General features: G+C 41.4%; 3 protein-coding genes across 3 annotated transcripts; 2 read left to right on the top strand and 1 right to left on the bottom strand.

Moving 5' to 3' along the window:
- Positions 1 to 467: 467 nt before the first annotated feature.
- LOC146474995 (uncharacterized) lies at positions 468 to 2,368 on the bottom strand. Its single transcript, XM_085116779.1, has one exon. The coding sequence runs from the start codon at positions 1,712 to 1,714 to the stop codon at positions 836 to 838; it is 879 nt and encodes a 292-aa protein (XP_084972905.1). The 5' UTR covers positions 1,715 to 2,368; the 3' UTR covers positions 468 to 835.
- Positions 2,369 to 6,198: 3,830 nt separating this feature from the next.
- Positions 6,199 to 8,301, top strand: LOC146474994 (uncharacterized). Its single transcript, XM_085116721.1, has one exon. It carries the CDS (start codon positions 6,469 to 6,471, stop codon positions 7,195 to 7,197), a length of 729 nt encoding a protein of 242 aa, XP_084972847.1. The 5' UTR covers positions 6,199 to 6,468; the 3' UTR covers positions 7,198 to 8,301.
- Positions 8,302 to 10,310: 2,009 nt separating this feature from the next.
- LOC146474993 (fructose-2,6-bisphosphatase TIGAR-like) lies at positions 10,311 to 22,628 on the top strand. Its single transcript, XM_085116778.1, has 5 exons — positions 10,311 to 10,408; positions 12,483 to 12,520; positions 19,442 to 19,560; positions 21,351 to 21,428; positions 22,073 to 22,628. The coding sequence occupies exons 1-5, from the start codon at positions 10,341 to 10,343 to the stop codon at positions 22,580 to 22,582; spliced, it is 813 nt and encodes a 270-aa protein (XP_084972904.1). The 5' UTR covers positions 10,311 to 10,340; the 3' UTR covers positions 22,583 to 22,628.
- The last annotated feature ends 184 nt before the right edge of the window (positions 22,629 to 22,812 follow it).

Below are 22,812 nucleotides of genomic sequence, written 5' to 3'. Positions count from 1 at the left end.
TCGCCACTCGACTTTTCCTGACGTGGCCCAAAAAGAAACTGAAGTATTTTTCTTTTTAAATGACTGAAATTGTTTCGACGTGACCATTGCATGCCACTGAGGAATAAATAACTGACCACAAGTCTGATAGTTGTTTCAAGAGTCATCCACCCACTTACGACTGTTTATTGTATCGCAAATACCGGACCTGGGCGGCTTCGCTGATTTACATATGTATAAATTAGGTACAATTCAACTGCGATATGTCAGCAAAGAATTTAGTCGTAAAGTAAACTGACGTATTGTCTGTGCAAACTGATTCCTTTCCGTCCAGTTTTTCGTTGCTACATCTTTTTTGACTTGTCAAACTCATAATCGAAATAACTATTCATGAAGGAAATGACCTGTTGGGCTATTTCAGGGGTTAATGATTTTACGAGGGGTTAAAACCGCTAATAATTTGCGGAGACAACTAGCTGACGACAAAATATAACAATGAAGAATAATTTATTGATCAGCCACTTGATTCATCTCTTTCCTTTCAATAAATTAAAACTTGCTGTAAGGTAATGCACATAAACTAAGGCGATCTGTTCAAAATCTTAGCTTAATTTCTCCGCTGATTTGAATACAGTGGGTTTAAATTCAAACTGTGTTGATCTTAATGATCTTACAACAACATGATAATATCACACATCTTTTACCCCTGCGTTCCGACATACCATAGATAAAATCGTTCTAGAAATTAAAATAAAAATTTCGAGTCTGTCAAGGCGATTTAGTGAAGCGTTTTAACTATTAAATACTCATATTTGTTCTTTTCAAGTACAGTCCCCTTTGGGATTGCAAATCGATTTCAAAGCTCAGTTGTACACAAATCAGTTACCATTAATTCTGTTCTCTGCAGAACGGGTTCTGTGCGACGTCTAACCAAATTGAAACTTGTACTCCGGGTGGGCCGTTTGTTGCTTAGTATCTGTTTATGGTGATAATCAGTAGTCTGGTCTGGCGAGCTTTTCTCGCATGCTTCGGAAACCGATACGAGTCGGTCGCTTTGCGGGCTTTGCGGAACAGTTTGTGCGCTTCTTGTGCACAATGAAGCTGTTTGTGGTTCGCTGACCGGTCTTCCCTCGCTACTACTAAACACTTGTTGAATCTGCATGTTAGATAGCGCAACAGTACATCGTTCAAAAGCGTTTTCTTGTGCGCGCGGGTGCCTTGGTCTGGGAGCAACATTGAACGAGTGTGACCGCGAAGCAGGTTTATGCCCAGAACTCCTTGCATCCCTCTGTGATTTTGATTGCGATGAAAACACACTCAGTGCTCGTAACACAAGGCTAGCGACGGTTTCGTTGTCGTAACGTATCGCTGTCTTTTCATAGAAGTTTTTCGTGCTGTTAAACGTATGACAGTTCGGTTGTGGTGATTCGATCCTTGTCAAATACGCAACCACTGTTTCTCGCCAAATGATCGCTCGGGTCTTAATGGACGTCAGGCAGATTTCTATTCGTTGACCAAGGCTGTCGGTGTTGTAGACTAAAGCTATGACTCCTTTTCCGATGGTATTCCATTTCTCTTTAAATGATCGACGGAGGATGCTTTTACTCTTGTTCAAGACAAAAACCTCCGCTAAGCATGGCGCGATGACAACCTTATGTTGCGGGGTGAGTGTCTTCTCCAACGATTCTCTAACTCGCTGGACGTCTTCCCCGCTTAAAACCATCGCAGGCTTCATTGGAAATCGCTTTGTCCACTAAAACAAAGATCTCAAGTGAATCAGGCACACTTAATTGCTGCACGACAGCTAAGTGTTGTTCCAAACAAACCGCCCAAACAATCTACTTGTCCTCAAGACTGAACTTGTGGCTACCAGGTTGTGTACCGCGAGGAAACGAGAGGAAATATTCGTGGCTGTTTTAACACTGAGCGGCTTTAGTCCATTTCCGCTTGGTTGGGAAAATTATCTCCAAAATCAAGGCGTGGGAGTAAACAGAAAATATCACTCGCATTTACATGACTGCAGCACTAAATCCCTGTTTGCGGACAGTGGGTTCCAATATCCACACTTTCCCAATCGGAGATCGAGAGCATGCCATATCATACCGTTGAGCAGAACCTGGTAACAATTTTGATAATTGACAGCACCTCCTGTAAAATATTTACGCTGCAAATGTCGTAAATCAAGGGTCATTTATGATTAGAAGCAAGTAGATTATTTGCCCCGTGGCTGAACCGCGGTCTACTTCTTATTCAAATTTCTATAAACAGCATTATTCAACATAGCTCGTTCAGTCATGCAATTCATTGAAATGAGTCAACAACGGATGTGCCAAGCGTCAAAACTATTAAACTGGCTGGGGCACGTCATGTGCGTTAACTTTTGTTTGTTTGACGGGAGTTGATGCATTTTAGCAAGCAAGCGGTATTTAAAAGGTATATAAAAACTTATCAGCACTCCTTTGTTTGTTGAAAACCGGCGATTAGCTCTGGAAATTACGCCACAGGCAGCCCAAGTTCGCGTCACAAGAGAGCGTGTGATAATTAATAACTAGTGAGACGATGACCTTTGAGTGCAAGCGGTATTGTGTTACAGACAGCCGTTGAGAAATTTGAACGCATTATAAGACTTTGTATGGGAACCAAAATGCCGACGATTTTTACGCTAAAAAAACGCTAAATTTAACTTTCATTTAACTGACTCACCCCTGGTGTATTCTTGTGCGTTTTGGGGTTTATTTTGCCGTTTCGGGCGTTCTTTGAAATCACTGTCATTACCAAAGAACGCCCGAAACGGCAAAATAAACCCCAAAACGCACAAGAATGCACCAGAGGTGAGCCAGTTTTATTCATTTTATTGAGTGAAAGTTAAATTTAGCGTTTTTTTAGCATAAAAATCGTCGGCATTTTGGTTCCCATACAAAGTCTTATAATGCGTTCAAATTTCTCAACGGCTGTCTGTAACACAATACCGCTTGCACTCAAAGGTCATCGTCTCACTAGTTATTTTAAAATTATCACACGCTCTCTTGTGACGCGAACTTGGGCTGCCTGTGATTACGCTTCTTTTTTTCTTGTTTTGGTTTGTTTGTTTGTTTTTTTTTTAGAGGGGGGGGGGGGGGAGGATGAACTGATACTATGTTCTTTCTCTACATTGCGATACAGTGTTCCTTTGTTCCTTCACTTGTCCTTTTGCAAAAACTATTCAGACCAAGTCATAATATTCATCCGGGTATTCATAGCCAAATGCAAGTGCGTGGTCCTGATCCTACAGGGGCATGTGCAGAGAGACTTGGGAAGGAGCGTACTCCATGGTGATGCACGACCACGAGGCAAGAAACATGATGCGCAATGCATGCTGCGCGACGCACAATCCAAGATACATAATGCAAGATGCAATAAAATCTGCAATTCCACAGCGACAAACCAATGAGTGGTGCCGGATCACTTGTAGACCTGGATCAGCAAATTATCTCAAATAGAAAATATTAACGGCAGACTGATCCCAACGGCGGAGGTGACAAGCTTGAGAGAGCAAACAACAAAAGCTAGAATAACTGAAATATATTTGTTTTTTAAAAAAACAAATTTTTTTGCCCGATATTTCGGTTTGCAATACAAACCTTCCTCGGGGGCTGAACGAAAAAGAAAAGTGAGAAGTGAGAAGTGAGTTTCTCACTTTTCTTTTTCGTTCAGCCCCCGAGGAAGGTTTGTATTGCAAACCGAAATATCGGGCAAAAAAATTTGTTTTTTTAAAAAACAAATATATTTCAGTTATTCTAGCTTTTGTTGTTTGCTCTCTCAAGCTTGTCACCTCCGCCGTTGGGATCAGTCTGCCGTTAATATTTTCTAATGCAAGATGCACGACTGGGGGGGGGGGGGGGGAGGGGAGGCAGCGCGCGATACCCTGCGCGGCACACGATGCACAATTAGTTCGCGGCCATGCGCCACGTGTAATGTACACTGTCCGCGTCCGATGAGTGATGCATGATATACAAATAGGAGCGTATTGCTTGATGCCAGATGTACGATATACGATAGTCTAATCTCGCAATCAGATGTTTTGAAATGAAGAGTGACTGAATTTACCGGAAGTCTAGGGGAATGAAAGGAGCAGGGTGGGAACTAACGCGCGACCCTCTGCTCCCACTTCCTGCTCGAATTATACTCCTGACCCTCCCACGCTTCAGTTTTTGTGCTTCTCAAACAGGTTATTTTTGTCTAGAATAGCTGTGGCAGACGATTGTTATCACACTAGATCTTCCATGGACTGAGCATGTGCGTGTTTGGCAGCTTGACCTGGAAATCCATTGCTGGCGCCGCGCGCAAATGGTAACACCCCTTCCCGCCCTGGGTAACACGCTGTGACCTAGCTACTAGGCCTGGAAATGTATAACGCGCAACTGCGCGCAACAATTAACTCGTAACTCTCACCTCGTTCTTTCGGCTTCGTACAAGCAATCGCATGCAAAAAAAAAAAAAAATGCTTCGAAATCTTCGTGGAAACTTGAAGTGCGTACACGGTGAAAGAGAATTGAAAATGGGGATCGATCTTGCTGTCAAACCTTGTGAAAAAAGGTCGGGGCTTAAAATGGGTCAGGAAAATTACATATTTAGGTTTGAAATTGGAAAGGGAAATTCTTGCAGATTTGTCTGAGAGCGTAAAGACCCATTTAAACGGTCTCAACATTTGCCTCAACATGCGTTCAACACTTTGTTGAACCAAATGTCGGAGGCGTTTGAACAGGTCGTTCAACATTCAACATTGAAAGCTTGTTGAAAGCGTGCTGAATCAAATTTTAATTGGTTTAAACTTTCATTCAACATCGACTCAACTTTTCCCCTACTCTCGAAAACGTTGAATGGCGTTCTGTGAAGCCATTTGAACACAACATCCGTTCAACTTACGTTGAACGAATGTTGGTCAAATGTTGAAACCGTTTAAACAGGCCTTAACATGTAAGGGTTTGAGAGGCGAGCTTCACATACCTGGGGTTCTCCGCCAGCTCCCCTCACCGATCCAGGATTGACCTACAATCTTAGACTTAATAAAACAAGAAAGTAAACCACCCCCCCCCCCTCCTCCAAAAAGAAAAAAATAATAATAATAAAAGACAAAAGCAATGATGAATTCGCGCGCAAAGCAAAACGCGCCATTTTTCTATTATTGAAATAACCGGGGTGGAGGTTATTTTCATTTCCCATTTGAATTGTTCAAGATTGTTGGATGCCTCTTTGGGGATATCCGGCTATGCTAAGAGCCCGGGCTCCTGGCTCCTGACCCGGGGCTGAATTTCATGCGCAAGGATAAGCAACACAGTCGCAGGGAACAGACTTGATTTTCTTTGCTATTATAACGACGCACATAAATGGTATTTGGACGCTATCAAAACTGCGAGTACCTGACACACTGGCCTAAGTAATGGCCGCTTGAAACAGTTGCTCATTCCACATGATTTTGAAATTTTTCTGATACGCAGTTTGCTTCTCAGCGGAACGTAGAAAGTGATGCCTGGACTATTATTTCTACCAGTGCCTATATTACGCAACTATCTTCTCCGAATCAGGTGCATTGTTTAGGACCGTTTTTAAGCCCCGGGCCGTTCTAAACTTCATATGTATAATAGATTTAACGATCAGTTTATTTAGGATAACAGTGCTAATTGCCATCATTATAAACTAATATATATACAAGATGCTCAGAAGATAAAATATCCATTCAAAAAGCACTCCAAATCACCCTTAATCGATTTCATCCAGGGGGGCATTTATGCTTTTCATCAGCAAAGCGTAAACTGATAATGACCGTAAAATAACCACAAAAAGACACCGAAAGTAATTTTAAAATAATCTTAGCTGGATATTTCACGAGTTTGCTTGTAGGTAACAGTAAAATTTTCCAGACAATTTCTTTAGGTTACAAGACATGCTTGCAAATCTCGCGACGACTTCATTTTACTGTTCCAATGTGAGGGGGGGGAGGGGGGGAGAGGGGTAAATCTCTAACTTTGAAAGCTATTTTTCCAAACATTTATTTTTATATAGACCTCAAGATTTATGTCAATCTTGAGCTGCAAGCTCGTAACCGAATGTACCGACATTACCCAAAATGGCCCTGAGTCCAAAAAAATAACCCGTTGGACTGCAGACTGTGGACCGGAAGTAACCGCACCCAGGTCACACATCGTGTCATCCGTCAAAATAAAAGGTGATGACGTCACGTGGCCTCAGTCTTGAAATTGCGTTTGTTGATCAAGGAACTGTGAAGTGTCGAGAATCCGAAAATTACGACTGTTTCTGGCGGAAATTGTTCACTCCCTAATGGTAGACGAAATAGCAATAGCAGTGGAGAGTTTTTAATTGTGGAAATTGTAGTTTAATGTTTATTGGAGGTGCGTTTCTCCCACAAAGACTGCCTTAATTTGGAATCTCCGGTGGTCACGTCCCATGCGAATTTTGCTGGTTTATTAAGGTTAAATCAAAGCTACAGCTATGTCAATGAGGACAACACTTAGCGACGAAGCCTTGAGCGAACGATTATCAGAGAAGGATATTTTCAAGATCAAACTGTCGTTATCTTGTCTGTCAAACCGCGTTGTGGTGTGCGGAGCGACAGCAAGCTTGTACTTTTGGCAACCACCGAATTTAGAATCTGCTTCGAATCAATGGATGCTTGCGCGTAGCGGGGTACCAGTTTTGGTGGTTAGTACAGGAGATAGTGGAGCGAGGAATCCTAAAGGAGCGTATTTAAGTCTAGTGGAAAGAGATAGTGGGTTTTCGACATGGAAAGAGACTCTTACGTCGAGTTCGAATTACAGAGCGCAACAAAAGAACTTTCATACGCTGATGTTATCAAATGGCGACGGGACAATGGCGGGCTTACGTTTCAATTGCGAAGAAGCTGCGAATGTGTTCTTAAAAGACATTGAAGCTGCAATGCAAGAGGTTTCAACTGCTGCTTCGGCCCCTGAATTAAATAAACTTCCACCGAGCGCTAGCAAAGAACGCTTCAAAAAGTTCCGCAAACTAAAGAAAGTGGAAATTTCGACGCCATGTTTATTTAGTCATGTAACAAGTATAACTGCTGCTACCCAAATTGGTGGCGAAACAGGGAAAACTCAACAGAAAAGCGAAAGAGACAACATGAAGGCTTTAAATGGAGATCTTAGCAGACCAGCTCACATCAGAAGAGCGTTTAGTATGTCAAAGAACCGAAAGTGATTTGATTTGCAATTTTTCAGCGATTCCTGATTTTTGCTGAAAACATTTCTAGTTTTTCAGGCTAGACAGCGGGGATAGATCTCGCATTTGCAATATTTGCTGTATTTAAACAGCTAAGTTTATACAGATTAATATATAGAGTTTAAACATGTATTTTAGAGCGTCATTTCTACTCTCCGTATATACGTTTGTGGCAAGTAATTTCAATAGCTTTGTTTTTGTTTTTCGTAGAATCATGCATCACGGATTGAAATAAGCTCAACTCATCAATAAATAAGTTTTTTGAACGCCTGTATCTAGGCTATGGTGTGTTAATCGCTGTTTGAAACTTTTGTTTCAAAAAGTGAAAATAAATGCAGTGTTGGTGTACTGTATACATGAAAATCTGCTTGGTCCGAAGTGTTTTTGGAAATTTTTCTATCATGATCTGTTGATTCTTATCTCCTGAACCAATGACCTTCGAAAATTTGCATCCTTAAATGGCATTAAATGTCCTCAGCCTACAAAGAATGTTCCTATTACAACAGGCAAATTCATTGAAGAGACTGAAAAGTTTTCTTATGTAAATAAGCGGACTGCTTATATTTAATTTATGTGAAGTACGATTGTCACGTTTTCGTTTGTTAGATTTTACGTTGGAAAACAAGGCCTAGGTTGTAAGACCTGTGTGGAGTCTCTGTTGGATAATTTTCGATTGAGACTTTTATTTTGCCCTTACTTAAAGTTAAAACAAAACATTTAAACTATGAATAATATTATTAGTATTCTGGAGTACCACAGTCATCCATCTCCAGACAAACTTCAAATGTTTATAATGCCTAAGAGGGAACGTAAATCCTTTACTATGAGAACTGATGGTGAAGATCTATCAGCGATGTCTGTTGAGGCAGCTGTCCTTTTGTAGTGCCTTTCCAGAGTATTAATTTTAAGGATATTGCAGCATCTTAGACTGTTGCAAACTGCCAAAAGTGTGCCATGCTTGTCCCTTTTTCTTGAACTAGGAAGAACTAGGAATTTGTGTATAAATAGGCATTCTATCTTCACTGGGAACAGTTTATGATTAATGAGTTTCTAAAGCAGACATTAAATGATTTGAAGAAAGTTCTTAATATCATTTTTGTCAGATTATCCTTAACATGAACAGGTGGTGTGCTGGTGTTTGCAGTGAGAGCATGTGTTGCATTTGCCTGTGTGGTGGCATGTTTGGTATTGAATCATTCCATCCTTTCTTGTTTGGCGCCTGTCACACAGGCATGGGATGTGCAAGGTATCCTTGATCCTTGCAAAGTGAAAATACCTGTCGTAAAATTTAGTAGCCAACCTACAGCTAGTGTAACTAGGATGTTAAGTGACCTAGGATGGTCCAGTCTTGAAACAAGGAGATCAATAGCCAGATTAAGTCTCAGGTATAAAATATGTCATGGAATTGTTGATATCTATCAAAATAGTTTTCTGCGCCCGCATACGAACTGTGGTGCCAAAACCTGTGTAAGTCATGATTAGAAATTCTTAAATGTGAATGCCACAAAGGATGTATATTTTTATTCCTTTTTCCCACACACCCTGAGGATGTGGAAGAAACTGCCAAAAGACATTGTTGAAAGTGATTCTTTAGAGACATTTAAGATCAACATAATTTTCCAAGTATGTTTTAATTGGGTGAGAATGATATATGTATTTCAATTATTTTCATATTTATTTATTTATATTTTTAACTCATATTAATTTTAATTTTTATATTGTTATTATTTTTAGCTTTTTGTATAATGTTAACGTTGGTGTGATGTCTAACGACCTTACCAACAAAATTGAATGTAATTGTAAAAAAAACCACACCTGAAATGTAAATTCAACTAATTTGAATTTCTTTGCAATTATCATTACTTCTACAAAGTCAGTGGCCAAAATGTTTGGAAACTAAATTATAGCAAATGGTGTTGCAGTTTAAGTAGAGAATGAGAAATTTGTGTCTTGATCTTGGACTTTCCACAAAACCTTGAATTTGGTCATTTGACGTTGTTAATTTGCAGAGAACCCAAAGCTTAAGAAGTACACCATAATGTATAACCCTCATGCAGAGTGAGTGTTTTTACACATCAAATCTTAATCCCTTTATGGTGTTCTTGTTACCTGAGTCAGGTACAGAAGATTTTGTAAACTCTGACGAAACCTTGTAGACCATTTGCAACCGTAAGTATCTGGTTTGGTATCCCCAGTGGAGGAAGTCTATGTGACCAGTAAGCTCTATGCAAAATTCTTGACAGTTTTGACGTATTAAACCACTCTGTTTAAATACTTTGCTTCCTGGAATTTGAACCTGGTTTCCCAGGGAGCAATGCACAGTATACATGTCCACTGTAATCTGTTCCAGGCAAGACTGGATGCACAGAGAAATTACTGGTGTAGGAATGAAAAAATATTGTATCAATTTTTCCTTCATGTTGCTCCACACTATCTGACTACCTGATACAGCCTGTCCACTATAGGCTCGATTACCAGTGGCTGTTTGGGAAATGACACGCCTCTCGGGGAGGAAAGCTGGACCCGAGAGAGCAGAAGAAATCCAGCCTTACCTATCAACAACTGGTTCTGGATCACCCTTACCCACAGGGGTGTTAGGTTGAGGAGATGGCTGACATTTCAGACTGCACCACATCCACCTCCAGTTAAAAATCATCGTATAAAAAGGATGGGGCTTAAGTAAAGTGATTATATTTGTCAATCAAGTGGCTGCAAGCTGCTCTGCCACACAGATAACAAGTTATTGCTTTCAGGTATTCAGTGGTATTGAAGCTTGAAGCCATTTCATTGAGTTATTGACATTTGACAATTGAGTATTGCATGCTGTGACAGTCACGCACCGGCATCCGATTATTGACATTGCTGCAAGTGACAGCATTCATTTTTAAAAATTTAGAACTTGCCCGTGCGTTGAGCCAATGGGATGTCCATTGAAGTCGTACTTATACATGTGTATGTTGTAGTTAATTTTTGTTTCGGTTAAGTTTTAGTTTTCCTCTGTTGTTATGGATGTTTTCCTTTGTTTTACGCTCATTACATTACACAGTTCGATAAATCTTCCCGAGGGACGGGCATTCAGCCCGTATGTGACGTCAACCCACGTCACTGGGTCTTTGAGTCGGATGGACATGGCCGATGAAAATATCGATGCAGAAGTTCGTCCGTACATTCTTCTCACTCTTGTCAGACAGTAAGTTGTTTCATGTCGTTCTTATTCTGTGCGTAGTGAATTCTAGATGGTAAAAATCGACGGAGAACCGCGCGGCATCTTTGAACCGGTATTTTTCCCGCAGTCGGCCCTATTAATTAACCGGCTCAGTTTTGCGTAAGTCTTATACATTTCAGGACTATTTCGTGATCTCTTTACCATCATCAAAAGCGAAATGAATACAATAATACATTGTCCTTTTTGTCCAATGTTAGGTTAATTTCTTCATTTGTGTTCTGTCGTTTTATGCCGGAATATCCATACATTGCTAACAATGCTTGTTGATATGTCGAGAAAGTATAGGGGGTGCTTGAAATATTTTGGGCAGAGATGCTTTGCGGAGTATTGTACATATCTCAGACCAAACCACTGCCCCAGCGTGCTACTGCACCTCAGACTGACATTTCAAGATAATGTATTAATTTTACAAGTTTTGTAACCATTAAGCGTACTAGAACAAATTATATTTTGTTCTTATTTTTGCACATTTCATATTGACCTGGTTTAGTTAAGCTTAAGTAACAACCAGGCTGCATTTTATGTAGGTTACCCCGAAGATCTTCGGCGTGGGTTTCAAATAGCTTGGAGTACTTGGCGCATGATCGTGGTCTATGGCGTGAAACAGCGTAAACCTTGGAGGCTTAATGGCCTGACAAAAAAATGACCTAGGCTTTTGATGCATTTCTAAAACTTAAAAATTTAAAACTTTTTACGGGGGAGCATGCCCCCGGACTCCCTAGTTGTCTCACGCTAACACGTTCGCTTTCGCTCCCCCCCCCCCCTCCCACCCCCACTCCACTCCACTCCACTCTGCGGGCCCTGTAAGAGAACTGTTTTTGTCCAAAAATATACAGGATTTCTCTCCCGATGTAAGATTTAGAGTGTACAGGCGGTCGACATAACATTTTCTTGGCGTACGCGCTTCAGCAGCCGCTTGGCGTGGAAATGTGGAAGTTCGAAACTCTCGGGGTATCTTCGGCGTGGGACGTACACGGAATGCACCATGGAGTTACTACGACTACAGCAACCTTAATTTACCCTTGTAAGCGTTTATAGCACAATAATTACTAGTGGGTATGAGCATTAAACTTCACAAAAAAAGAATTTCAAATTATTGAACAAAATGTGGTTAAAAATCTCAACCGGTAGGAGGTAGACCAGCTGGCTGCTATGTCAACTCGGAAGCCCCAAATTGAACTTGGGCCGGGACTACATATTGTACCAAGAAACAAATCAAGCTAGCTGGTAGAGCAGGACTTAAATGGGACCTCTGGATTTCAAGTCTGGTGCCCTAACCACTTGGCCACACTGCCTCCCACAATTAGGAACATGTAAACCATATCTCTTATGGAGGGAAGGTGGTTTTCTTAGTGGTTAGAGGGTTGGATTTAAGCGCTAAAAAATGGTTAAGGCCTTGCCTCTACTTATGTGACTTTGTTCCCTAGGCAAGAAACTTTGTTCCACATTGTCGTTTTTCGCCTACCCTGTGAGCACAGGTTCCTTGGTCACCCTCTGCAAACATTCATCCAATTCTTTGATCTGCCACTGTCCACAAACCTGGACAAATATATCAAAAATTTAGCCTTCTGACTGGCTGTCAACTGGTTTAACTAGCTTGCACAAGCTTGTACAGACGTTGGCTGGAATTTAGAAGCCAATGGGACTTAGTTGCATAAAATGCTTTGCCCCCGCACAGAAAGCTTACTTACATTTGCAAGCAGTCTGCAACCACTTTATCCAATGGTTTGGTATTAAATGGTAAAAGTTGCTGTGTGAATATGTGTGTAACTTTTATCATTTGGTGTTTTGGGAGAGAACTTCCCTTGAAACTCTCAAGACAGAATTTTTTTGACGTAATGTGCTACAATGCAGGGCTGGAAGTGATGATTTTGCATGATGTAATAGTATTATGGCATTCCATCCCTCTGTTGTTCCTTCCTTTCTTTCTTTCCAATTTTCACTCTCTCAAAACGAATAAATATTTATGCAAATTGTTTTCAATTGTAATGATTTCATTCTTCTTCGTGTACACACTTACTTTGAGTTTTCCTTGCAGTGGCGAAACTCCAGAAAACAAGAATGACATATTTCAAGGTAAACACATAATATTATTAGTCTGCAGTGCATCTAATAAACCCCTTATAAGCATCAAGAAGATGGGAAATTTGAGACATTTCTCAAAAGTAGAGGACTTTGTATGAGGATTATTACTTTGAAACAATTTTTGCTGAAACTTACTCTTAAATATGTTTCCTTGCTAGCTATGGGGCTCATACAGGTTGACTTCATCCCCATGTAACAGTGCACAGGAAAATTACAGTGCGGCGCACCTTACCTTGGCCACCCAACAAACTTTTTTTCACAAGTTAGCCATAAAATGCAAAACGACATGTTTTAAATGATCCGTTGTTGCGTCACTTGCCTGTTGGAATTTGCAAGGAGGCATGACTGTTAATCAAATTTGGGTATCCTGATTGGCTAACTTGTAAAAAAAGTGTGTTGGGTGACTTTAGTGTTTATGTAGCAAACACTAGCAGTACTGTAAAGTAATGAACCAGGCCCATTGGATTCGCATTGCAACTGCTTTATTTCACACTCACCCAAAACTATATACACATCAATCCTGTACTTTCAATCATGTCGCTTACGTCATTGTCAATATCATGTTACTGTTCGCACAAACACTAAATCCCTCCCTTGATTAGATTTGAAAATCAGCTGTGAATCATAAGGCTATTTTCTGGCTAATAGCGAAACCAACAAAACTTTCAGTTCTATGTCTCTAGGACTCGTAAACGTAAACTCCAAGCTATATATATGTCACTAGGACTTGTAAATGGTCAGTTCACAATTGGAAATCATTGAGACGCGCAGGTGCATGTCTCACACGACTTGATCTCCGGACAACTGGAGCTACTGCCTCTGGAGCATGTTGGTCCACAGCTGCCTGTTGGTCATGTGTACTAGTGTCCATGTCGTAATCCTCGTCTTCTGCCGGAACAGCAGTGTTCTGGTGCAGTTTACGCGCATGTGATATGTTGCGCATGAATACAGTTCCTTCGCGCTGCAGAATCAAACTCGGACCCTTACGCTCTAGCACAGTGTAGGGTTTAGGGTCGTACGTCGTCGACAGCTTGTTCTGCCTCGCCTGTCGGAGCAGCACTTTGTCACCCGACTTGATGTCTGAAGAACGTGTTCGGTTTTTCTTGTCTGCATAAGCCTTTGTGCGCTGCTTGGCTTGACGGTCCTTGACCTTTGCAGACTGTAACGCGGCTGACAGAACACTAGACATTTTTGTCTCCACTTGTGGTACTTTGGTTCTGAGCTCTCGTCCCAGATGTAGAAGTGCTGGCGACGCTCCGGTAGTCGCATGAGGTGTCGCACGATAATTCAGTAGGAAGGTATACATGTCTGTGCGCCAATCCTTGCCTTCCGCGTGTGCAGTTCGGATTGCTTTTTCAATGGTCCTGTTGAATCGTTCACCTTCTGCATTGGCCTGTGGCCAGTAGGGTGTCACTTTCTGATGCTGGACACCATGCATCTTTAGGAAATTCTTAAATTCCTCCGACACCAGATTGGCACCATTGTCAGTCACCACTTTCTCCGGCAAACCATGTGCAGCGAATATCTTACGAAAATGTCCAATTATGGTTGCAGAAGTAGTCGAACGTATGATGCCTACCTCTGGCCAGCGCGTACATGCATCTTCACAGACTAATAAACTTTCCCCAGACGGAAAGGGTCCACAGAGGTCTATATGTACCTCCTGCCATGGTTTGTCAGGCATTTCTGTGGGTCGAAGTGGTTCCATCGGTGACTTGCCAGCAACAGACTGACAAGATAGACACGCCTTAACCATTGTCTCCACCTGCTGCACAATGCCTGGCCACCACACTTTCTCCCTGACCATCTGCTTTGTTCGCACGAACCCTTGGTGTCCCTCGTGTGCAGTCAGTAAGGTAGAATGCCATAGGGTACTCGGCATGACAATTCGTGTCCCTCGGAGGATGACCCCATTGCTGACGCAAAGTTCAGCCTCGACCTTCTTGTACGGTCGGAGGGCTGGCAGATCTGGCCACTCAGAGCCATGTAAACAACTTTGAACTTGTTGGAGGACTGGATCCTCTGCAGTGGCCTTCGCAATCTGCTCAAGGGTTAATGCTTTCGGCACAGCATTCAATGTTACATAGTTAATGTATTCTTCAGCAATGTTCCTTTCCCGGAACCGTTGGTCGTTCAGCGGCAACCTGGACAACACATCAGCCGGATTTGTCTTTCCAGGCATGTGAACAACATTAAATGTGTAGGGCTGTAGGCGAAGAGCCCAACGTTCAATTCGAGGTGGTGGCTTGGACTTGGGACTTAGATGATCTCGAGCGGCTTGTGGTCTGTATACAAAGTGAACGGTTTGCCGTACAGGTAAATGTGGAACCGCTCGCAAGCCCACACAACAGCCAAGGCCTCCTTCTCGGTCTGCGAGTATCGCCTCTCCACATCAGTTAACGTACGACTAGCGTAAGCGACAGGACGAGCAGTGTCCCCGCTTCGCTGCAGTAAAATCGCACCTAGTCCGACTGGACTAGCATCCACTTTCAGTTCAGTGTCCGCTGACTGATCATAATGTGCAACAACACAGTCACTAGTGAGAATCACTCGAAGGCGATCAAATGCATCCTGTTGGGTTTTATCCCAAGTCCACTCAGTGTCGCTCCTAGTAAGCTGTCGTAGCGGCTCTGCAAGTGTCGCGAAATTCGGGATAAAACGCGCACAGTAATTCACCAACCCAAGAAAACTGCGCACTTCAGCTGGGTTCTGTGGTGTTCTCGCATTCCTCACCGCATCGACCTTCTTGTCATCCGGCGCCAGGCCATCAGCAGAAATTTTGAACCCGAAAAACACTAATTCCGAGACACTGAACACACACTTCTCTCGATTCAGTGTAAGTCCCTTGCTCTCAAGGCGTTCTAGTGTCTGTTCCAGGCTCTTGTCGTGACTTGCTTGGTCAGCGCCAAACACAATAATGTCATCAGAAATGTTCCTTGCTCCGGGGATTCCCTGTAAAGTTTGCTGAATCACGTATTGGTACATTTCAGGTGCAGATGACAAGCCAAATATTAAGCGTTTGTAGCGCTTAAGTCCCTGGTGTGTAGAAAATGTAGTAAGAACCCTGGAATCTGGATGCAGTTCGACCTGGTGATAACCCCATCGCAGGTCGAGTTTTGAGAAAACCGCGGTGCCATTAAGTGCGTGCAATGTTTCCTCAAGTGTTGGTATCGGATGTCACTCTCTGATAACAGCTTCATTTGCTTGCCGCATATCAACACATACGCGTACATCCCCATTGGACTTTGGAACAGCAACTAAAGGCGAGACCCAAGGCGTTGGGCCTTCCACATCTTCAATAATATCGAGCATTTGTAACTCCTCTAGCTTCTTCTCCACATCTGTGCGAACGTGAAATGGCACGCGACGCTGTGGTTGGGCAACTGGAGTGACCTCTGGGTCAACGTGTATTTTCAGCTGATAATCTTTCAGTTTGCCGATGCCATTAAAAACGGCATCATGTTTGTCCACAATTGCTTGGACAGATTGCACTGTAATCTGGTTCACCTCACACGGGTATTCCGGTCCAACTCTTAGCAAACCAAGCTCTGTTGCTGTTTTCTTGCCCAGAAGAGAACCCGCGTTGGAATTTTCAACAACCACAATGTCGGCACGCGTGTGGAGTTGAGGTGTTGACACATTTGCACTGAATGATCCTTTGACAGGAAGCGGCGTTTCCGAGCCGTATGGATAAATCTTAACAGTGGAATTTCGAAGTACAATGTTCTCGTCCGTTAGTAGATTGAACGTAGCACTATCCAGTACATTGACACTCGCACCAGAGTCAATAATCACGGGAATCAAGGTACCGGCAACAGTTATTGGAACAGTGTTGTTCTCCTTATCACCGCCAATCGCAAACAAATACTCGTCATCGAAAGTTTCAGGGTCGGTTGTCACATACCGAAGTCCATTGCGTTGTTGCGTAACATTTCTGGTATCCTTAGTAGCTGGTTTCGGAGTTCCCTTGCAAACTCCAGCAAAGTGTCCTTGCTTTCCACAATGACTGCACGTTTTTCCATTCGCAGGACACGAAGGATCTTTGGCTTTGTGACCAGGGCGGCCACAACAGAAACACACAAACAGCTTCGTGTCCTGAGGCTTAAATTTCGCATTCCTCGCATTCTGTGGTCGACGAGCAGTATTTTCCTTCGTTTGTAATTGTTGCTTTTGAGACCCGTTAGAAATCCTATTGAGTTGCTGCCTCGAAGTCCCCGGAGTAGCTGCCTCGATAGTAGCCGCGTGTAGATCAGACGCTTCAATCGAACGCGCGATCCGTAGAATTACTTCGAGTGTCAAGTCGGTTTCTCGCAACAACCGACGGCGAAGGGCATTGGACGTGCATTTATCAACCACTTGGTCCCGAATCATCTCGTCGATGTTGGCATACTCGCATGTCCTTGCAAGACTTCGTAAGCGAGTCACATAGGCATCAATGCCTTCGGCCGGCCCTTGCACGGCTTGACGAAAAGCATGTCGTTCGAACGGAATGTTCTTTTTTGGTTCAAAGTAGGCAGTCAGCTTGGACAGCGCCGAATCGTAGTCCTCTCCCGTGTCGCTGAGAGTTTCGAAGATCGTTTGTACTTCAGCACCCGCCAAATGTAGTAGAACGGCCCGCTTCTGCTTCTTATTGGTAACATTCGAAGCCACAAGAAAGTACTCCAACCCTTTTACCCATTTAGACCAGCGCTGCCCGAGCGTCGTTTGATCTGTAGTGACCGAAAAGGGTTGAATGGCTGGGAGTTGTAAAGGAGTTGCCATCACCGCGACTGGTTCCTCGTCCTCAGAAACCGCAACAGAATCCTCGGCACCAGGCATAAAGTTCGAGAGAGTATCCTCGTCGCCAAATTTAGTGTTTATGTAGCAAACACTAGCAGTACTGTAAAGTAATGAACCAGGCCCATTGGATTCGCATTGCAACTGCTTTATTTCACACACACCCAAAACTATATACACATCAATCCTGTACTTTCAATCATGTCGCTTACGTCATTGTCAATATCATGTTACTGTTCGCACAAACACTAAAGTGACCACAGTAAGGCGTGTCCCACTGTAATTATTGGGTAACAAAACAGCTATCCTTAAACCATGCTTTTTATTTTCAGAGTTTGATCATGCAAATATTGGCCAGTTAATGAGGTTAAAAAATTTGGCAGTACAGTCGACTCCCGATAACTCGAACCCTCGCTAACTCGAACCTACCGCTAACTCGAACCAATTTGCCTTTCCTTACAGGTCTTTTTCTATATAATTTCACCCTCGATAACTCGAGTCTTTTTCAGTTTCCCTTGAAGGTTCGAGTTATCGGGAGTCGACTGTATTTTGTTAAGGTTACCTTATACCTTCAGAGGTGTCTTCAGAGGTGTCTCATGTCCAAGTGATGTAGCGCATCCGATTCAAACTGTAGATCTAGATCTACACCCTTATATCAAATTAAAGCTTAGAGCTGGCTATCAAACTAAACCAAGAATTTTGAAATAAAATAAATTGCCGAATTTTTAGCGCTGTTTTCTCGAATCAATATTTTTCACTTGGAGGAGCCACTTCAAAGAGCTAAAACTGAAAGGGAATTTGTTTGTTTGCCTTCAAATTTGGACAGTAGCTAGTTTAACATACAAACAACAAAAAGGTGTCTGCGAATGTTTTCTTTCGAAATATTTTTTCTCTGAGAGCGATTTTTGTACAATCACTCCACATTTTTGTCATCCTGTTTTTGGAAAATGTTCTATAATAACTTTTCATTGCGATTGAATATGGCAAAATGCAGACGCGGTTTTTTAGCGCTTTGGGTCTGGAAACTGAGGAACAAATTAAATTAGCGAAAAACAAAATTCACTTTGACTTGTAGCTTTAAAAAGGTGATTCGGACGCTCGCATTTAGAGGTCGTGAAAAATTCGACACTTCATTTTAGGTATCTTCAGTTTAAACTGAACGCGCTACATCACTTGGACGCGAGACACCTCCCGAAGGTATAGGGTAACCTTAAATGGGTTAGAAAAATGGAGAAAAGTATACAGCTTTTTTAGTCATTTATCATTTATCAGTCATTTATCATTTATTTTGTTATCTGGCATTATTCCCCATGCAATGCTTTCCAATCTTCAAAACGTGAGTGAATTTAATTAATTATAATCCAACAACTGTGGAGACTGATGTTTCGTGTAAAGTTTTTTGATTGTGAAGCAAATGATGAAATTACAATAAACCACAGAGGGAGTGGTAGAATGGTTAACAAGTTTGCAGAGTACAACAGGTGTTGAGCATGGTGTTACCACAATTGCCTGCACGGAAATCGTAAAATCAAATACATGTACCATCATGTAATTAAGAAGAAAGACATCTTGTTTATTTTACAATTACCTATTATCATTTTAGTATAATTACTCAGGTGATTATAAAGATCCTGTTGATCTGATTGGTCGAGGATTACATCATATCCTGCTATAGTCACCTCGCGCAAGATGATTATAGTTGGAGCACTAATTTTCAAAATGGCTGCTTAGCGATTTGTTGATGTTTCTGAGGAAGAAGTAAATAGCATGAAAGAAAATGCAATTCCGAAAGGCACTAATGATGGGGGTGACACTTTTTGAAGGCAAGATATGAAAATTTTGCTCGTTGACTTGTGATAAAAAAACCTTGTAAATTGCAGTGGAAATGTTGTCGATGTCGATTGCTTAAAATGAAAACAACAAAATAATTAAGTTAAGCTTAAATTCATGCAAGATTTTCTTTATTTAACAGAACAATTTTCACCAACAAAATGAACTTAAGACAGAATTTGAAAGCATGGAAGTAAACAAGATGAATGAATGTCTCTTTATACTTGTGGGTAAATAAATGCTTAGAGATATTAGCTGCATACATGTAAGCTACTCTTAATCTTGTGTGTGATTGCAATATTATAGGGCACATGGATACAGTCTTGTCTGAAGAAGGCATTAAACAAACACAACTTGTTGGAATCAAACTCCAAGATGAAAACTTTTCTCATGTGTTCTCAAGTGATTTAACAAGGGCTCGGAAGGTGAGCAATGATTACAGTCAACTCTCTTTTAGCCTGTCTGAGTATCAGGCCTTCCTAAGGGGAGGGGGTAAGGTGAGGGGAGGGGGAGAAGTCAGGAGAAGAAGGCCTGACACAGAACCTTTCTGAAGTCTGTGTTGAACGTCCGAATTTCAGACGTTGGCGCTGATTGGACGAAACACAAAGGGTTACGTCACACTGTCGGAAACAAAATTATCAAGATTGTTGGATATCGAAAGACTGATAGCGAAAAAACGTTATTAGCTCAGTTGAGTTGACTTGTACAGAGTCAAAACCAAATCCAAGGAAGCACTTAAAGAAGCTCCAATAGTCTTCCCTGGTATTGAACTGAAAAAAGAACAAGAATCGTGTCTTAGTATTTTAAAAAAGGTGTTCATGGGTCAACACGACTACTGTACAGTTCGTACGTTGTATTTAGTTCTAACTAGACTGTCTTTGAGAGATATCTACACGCATATTTGCCGCTTCCATTTCGGTCTTTTCACTAATTTAGCTTCTTGTATGTTTGCAGTAGCTTAACATGATGATTGGGAGTATTTGCATGATAGACTAAACAATGCGACTGTCGCAAGTTTTGTATTTTGATATCAAAGGTCATTTCTGGGTTACGGGTGCTGCGTTTATCGCCGGTTCAGCAACCGTGGTTCTTATACCCGTTGCGGCAGTTTATTTGGGTTTGGTTTGGCTTGTTTCAGTGCATCCGGTGACAGTACAGCCTCTCTAGTTAGGATTTGAACTGTGTAATTATCTTTATCTTATCACGGCTATTTGTCTTTTGATTAGTTAGTCTCAGAGTCTTATTGGTTTAAATTGATCATATGATGTGATAATGTTCAATTCAGTGGAAAGACACTTAATATCTGGCAAGACTGTCCAGATGGATAGTACCCATCCACAAAAATGGCCCAATACTGCTAGGTTCAATCCTAGCAGTATGCAGGATGTTTGTCCCATGAACCTAGTTTAAGGTTACCCTATACCTTCAGAGGTGTCTCGCGTTTAAGTGATGTAGCACGTCCAGTTTAAATTGTAGATACCTAAACCCCTGTATCAAAGTAAAGCTTATAGAGCTGGCTATCAAACTATACCAAGAATTTTGAAATAAAATGAATTGTCAAATTTTTCACGACCTTTAAATATGAGTGTCCGAATCACCTTTTAAAGCTACCTGTCAAAGCAAATTTTGTTTTTCGCTAATTTAATTTGCTCCTCAGTTTCCAGACCCAAAGCGCTAAAAGGACGTGTCTGCGTTTTGCCAGATTCCATCACAATGAAAAGTTATAGAGCATTTTCGAAATAGGATGAAAAAAATGTGGGGTGAATGTACAAAAATCACTCTCGAAGAAAAAGTATTTAAAAAAAAAAAAAATTCGTAGACATGTTTTTGTTGTTAAATTCCTTTTGAGTTTTAGCTCTTTGAAGTGGCTCCCCCAAGTGAAAAAATTGATTCAAGAAAACAGCGCTAAAAATTCAGCAATTCATTTTATTTCAAAATTCTTGGTTTAGTTTGATAGCCAGCTCTATAAGCTACATAGCGTGGACGCAAGGCACCTCTGAAGACACCTCTGAAGGTATAATGTAACTTAAATGGCATCCGAACTAGTAATGGGAAGGTCTTCGGTTCCACTCTTGATAGGAGCACTCTGATTTTTTTTCTGAGTATGCCTGTGTCACTTACTGAATAATACATCATTCTCATTTATTCACCAGGCTTAAAATATTCCATTACTTCAACTATTGTTATTTGCTGTTATTTGTTTTCCTTTATTCAGACTGCAGAGGCTATTGTTAAGGAAAGCCATTTCTGCTCGCGCATAAAAATTGTTGAGGATTCTGGCCTCAGGGAACGAGTGAGTATGCTATGCATTTTCACTAATATAAATGCAACTTGTGCCTAGAAAAACGTGTAATTTAAATCAGTTTTTGGCTATCTATACTTGTAAATACTTGTTTGCCAGCTCCACCCTGAAAAAAATATTAATTCCTCAATGCATAGAACCAGCATGTTAATTCTGATGTAACCCTCAGAAATACTAGCAAACTCGCTCCCTGCTGTGGCACTGGGGAGAGGTTCTTGAAACACTCATTCAGTTTTTGTTCCGCACTAATCTCTGTTTATCAGCAATATATGACGCACATTTTATCCTCTATAAGATAAGGTGGTCAAATGTCAATGATGCATGTAATTTCATTACATTATTTAATTGCAAGGCCACCATGTTAGATCCACCATCTCATATTTTTAGATCTCTAGAAAATCAAGTTGGTTGATTGAAAATAAACTGAAATCTATAAAGGATCGCTAAAATGGACTTGTAAGAAAAGTAGAAATGCCACAGAATACTTATAAAACAGCCATTTTCATGTGAAAAATGGGAACATCTTGGTCAGCATGCTTACAAAAACTTGGTTGCCATGGCAACATCAGAATTGACTGGAAATGTTCAAAATTTAGTATTTAAATTTATTATTTTTTGTCAACTTTATAATTCAGTGCTATGGTGTAGCTGAGGGATGCTCAAAAGAACAGTTCCGGAAAATGGCAACACAAAATAATTCAAAACCAAGCAAATTTGTCCCCAAGGGAGCCGAAACACTTGACGAAGTCAGACAAAGGGTTAAAGAGTGCTTTAATTCCATCATTCATGAAATTGGAAGTTCACACTTTAGCTCGGCTTGTGAAGGCCAGAGTGACATTTGTGCGGCTCATGAAGTCAAGAATGGGTTTCTTTCCACACAAGACAAGGTTAATCAAGACTGTAGGCAACCCTGCTTGGCTAATGTTCTCATCGTTTCTCACGGTGGAGTTTTACGACAGCTGTTAACATACTTCTTTGACGAAGTAGCATCAGATTTTCCGGTAGGATCTCGCAGAAAACTTGAACTTGTGTCACCAAACACTGGTGTTTCAAAGCTTGAAATATTTTTGAATTTGCAAACAAATTTACCAGCGTTTGTGAAATGTACCTGCTTACACGATGCAGAACATCTAAAAGAGGTTTAATAATTGTGGTTTTAGTCATGGAAGTAAACCTGGAAATTTTAGCAAGTGTGTAATATTTGTTACCGAATCGTAGGGATGTGGAGGAAGGAGGTGGGTGGGCGTGGGTTTGGTGATTACTGCTTCAGCCTGCAGTGAGAGGGCTAATATCAGTCACCAAGGGATTACTTCTTGTTATTGTTTGGTTGGAGCATTGGCGGAGAAGACGTTTCAGACCCAAAAGACCTCTCACA

Source organism: Pavona decussata, unplaced genomic scaffold (genome assembly GCF_977016875.1).
Source record: "Pavona decussata unplaced genomic scaffold, jaPavDecu1.1 SCAFFOLD_87, whole genome shotgun sequence".
NCBI classification, from domain to species: domain Eukaryota; kingdom Metazoa; phylum Cnidaria; class Anthozoa; order Scleractinia; family Agariciidae; genus Pavona; species Pavona decussata.
Note: the sequence above shows the minus strand (reverse complement) of the source record. Positions and strands in the feature narration are given on the sequence as shown.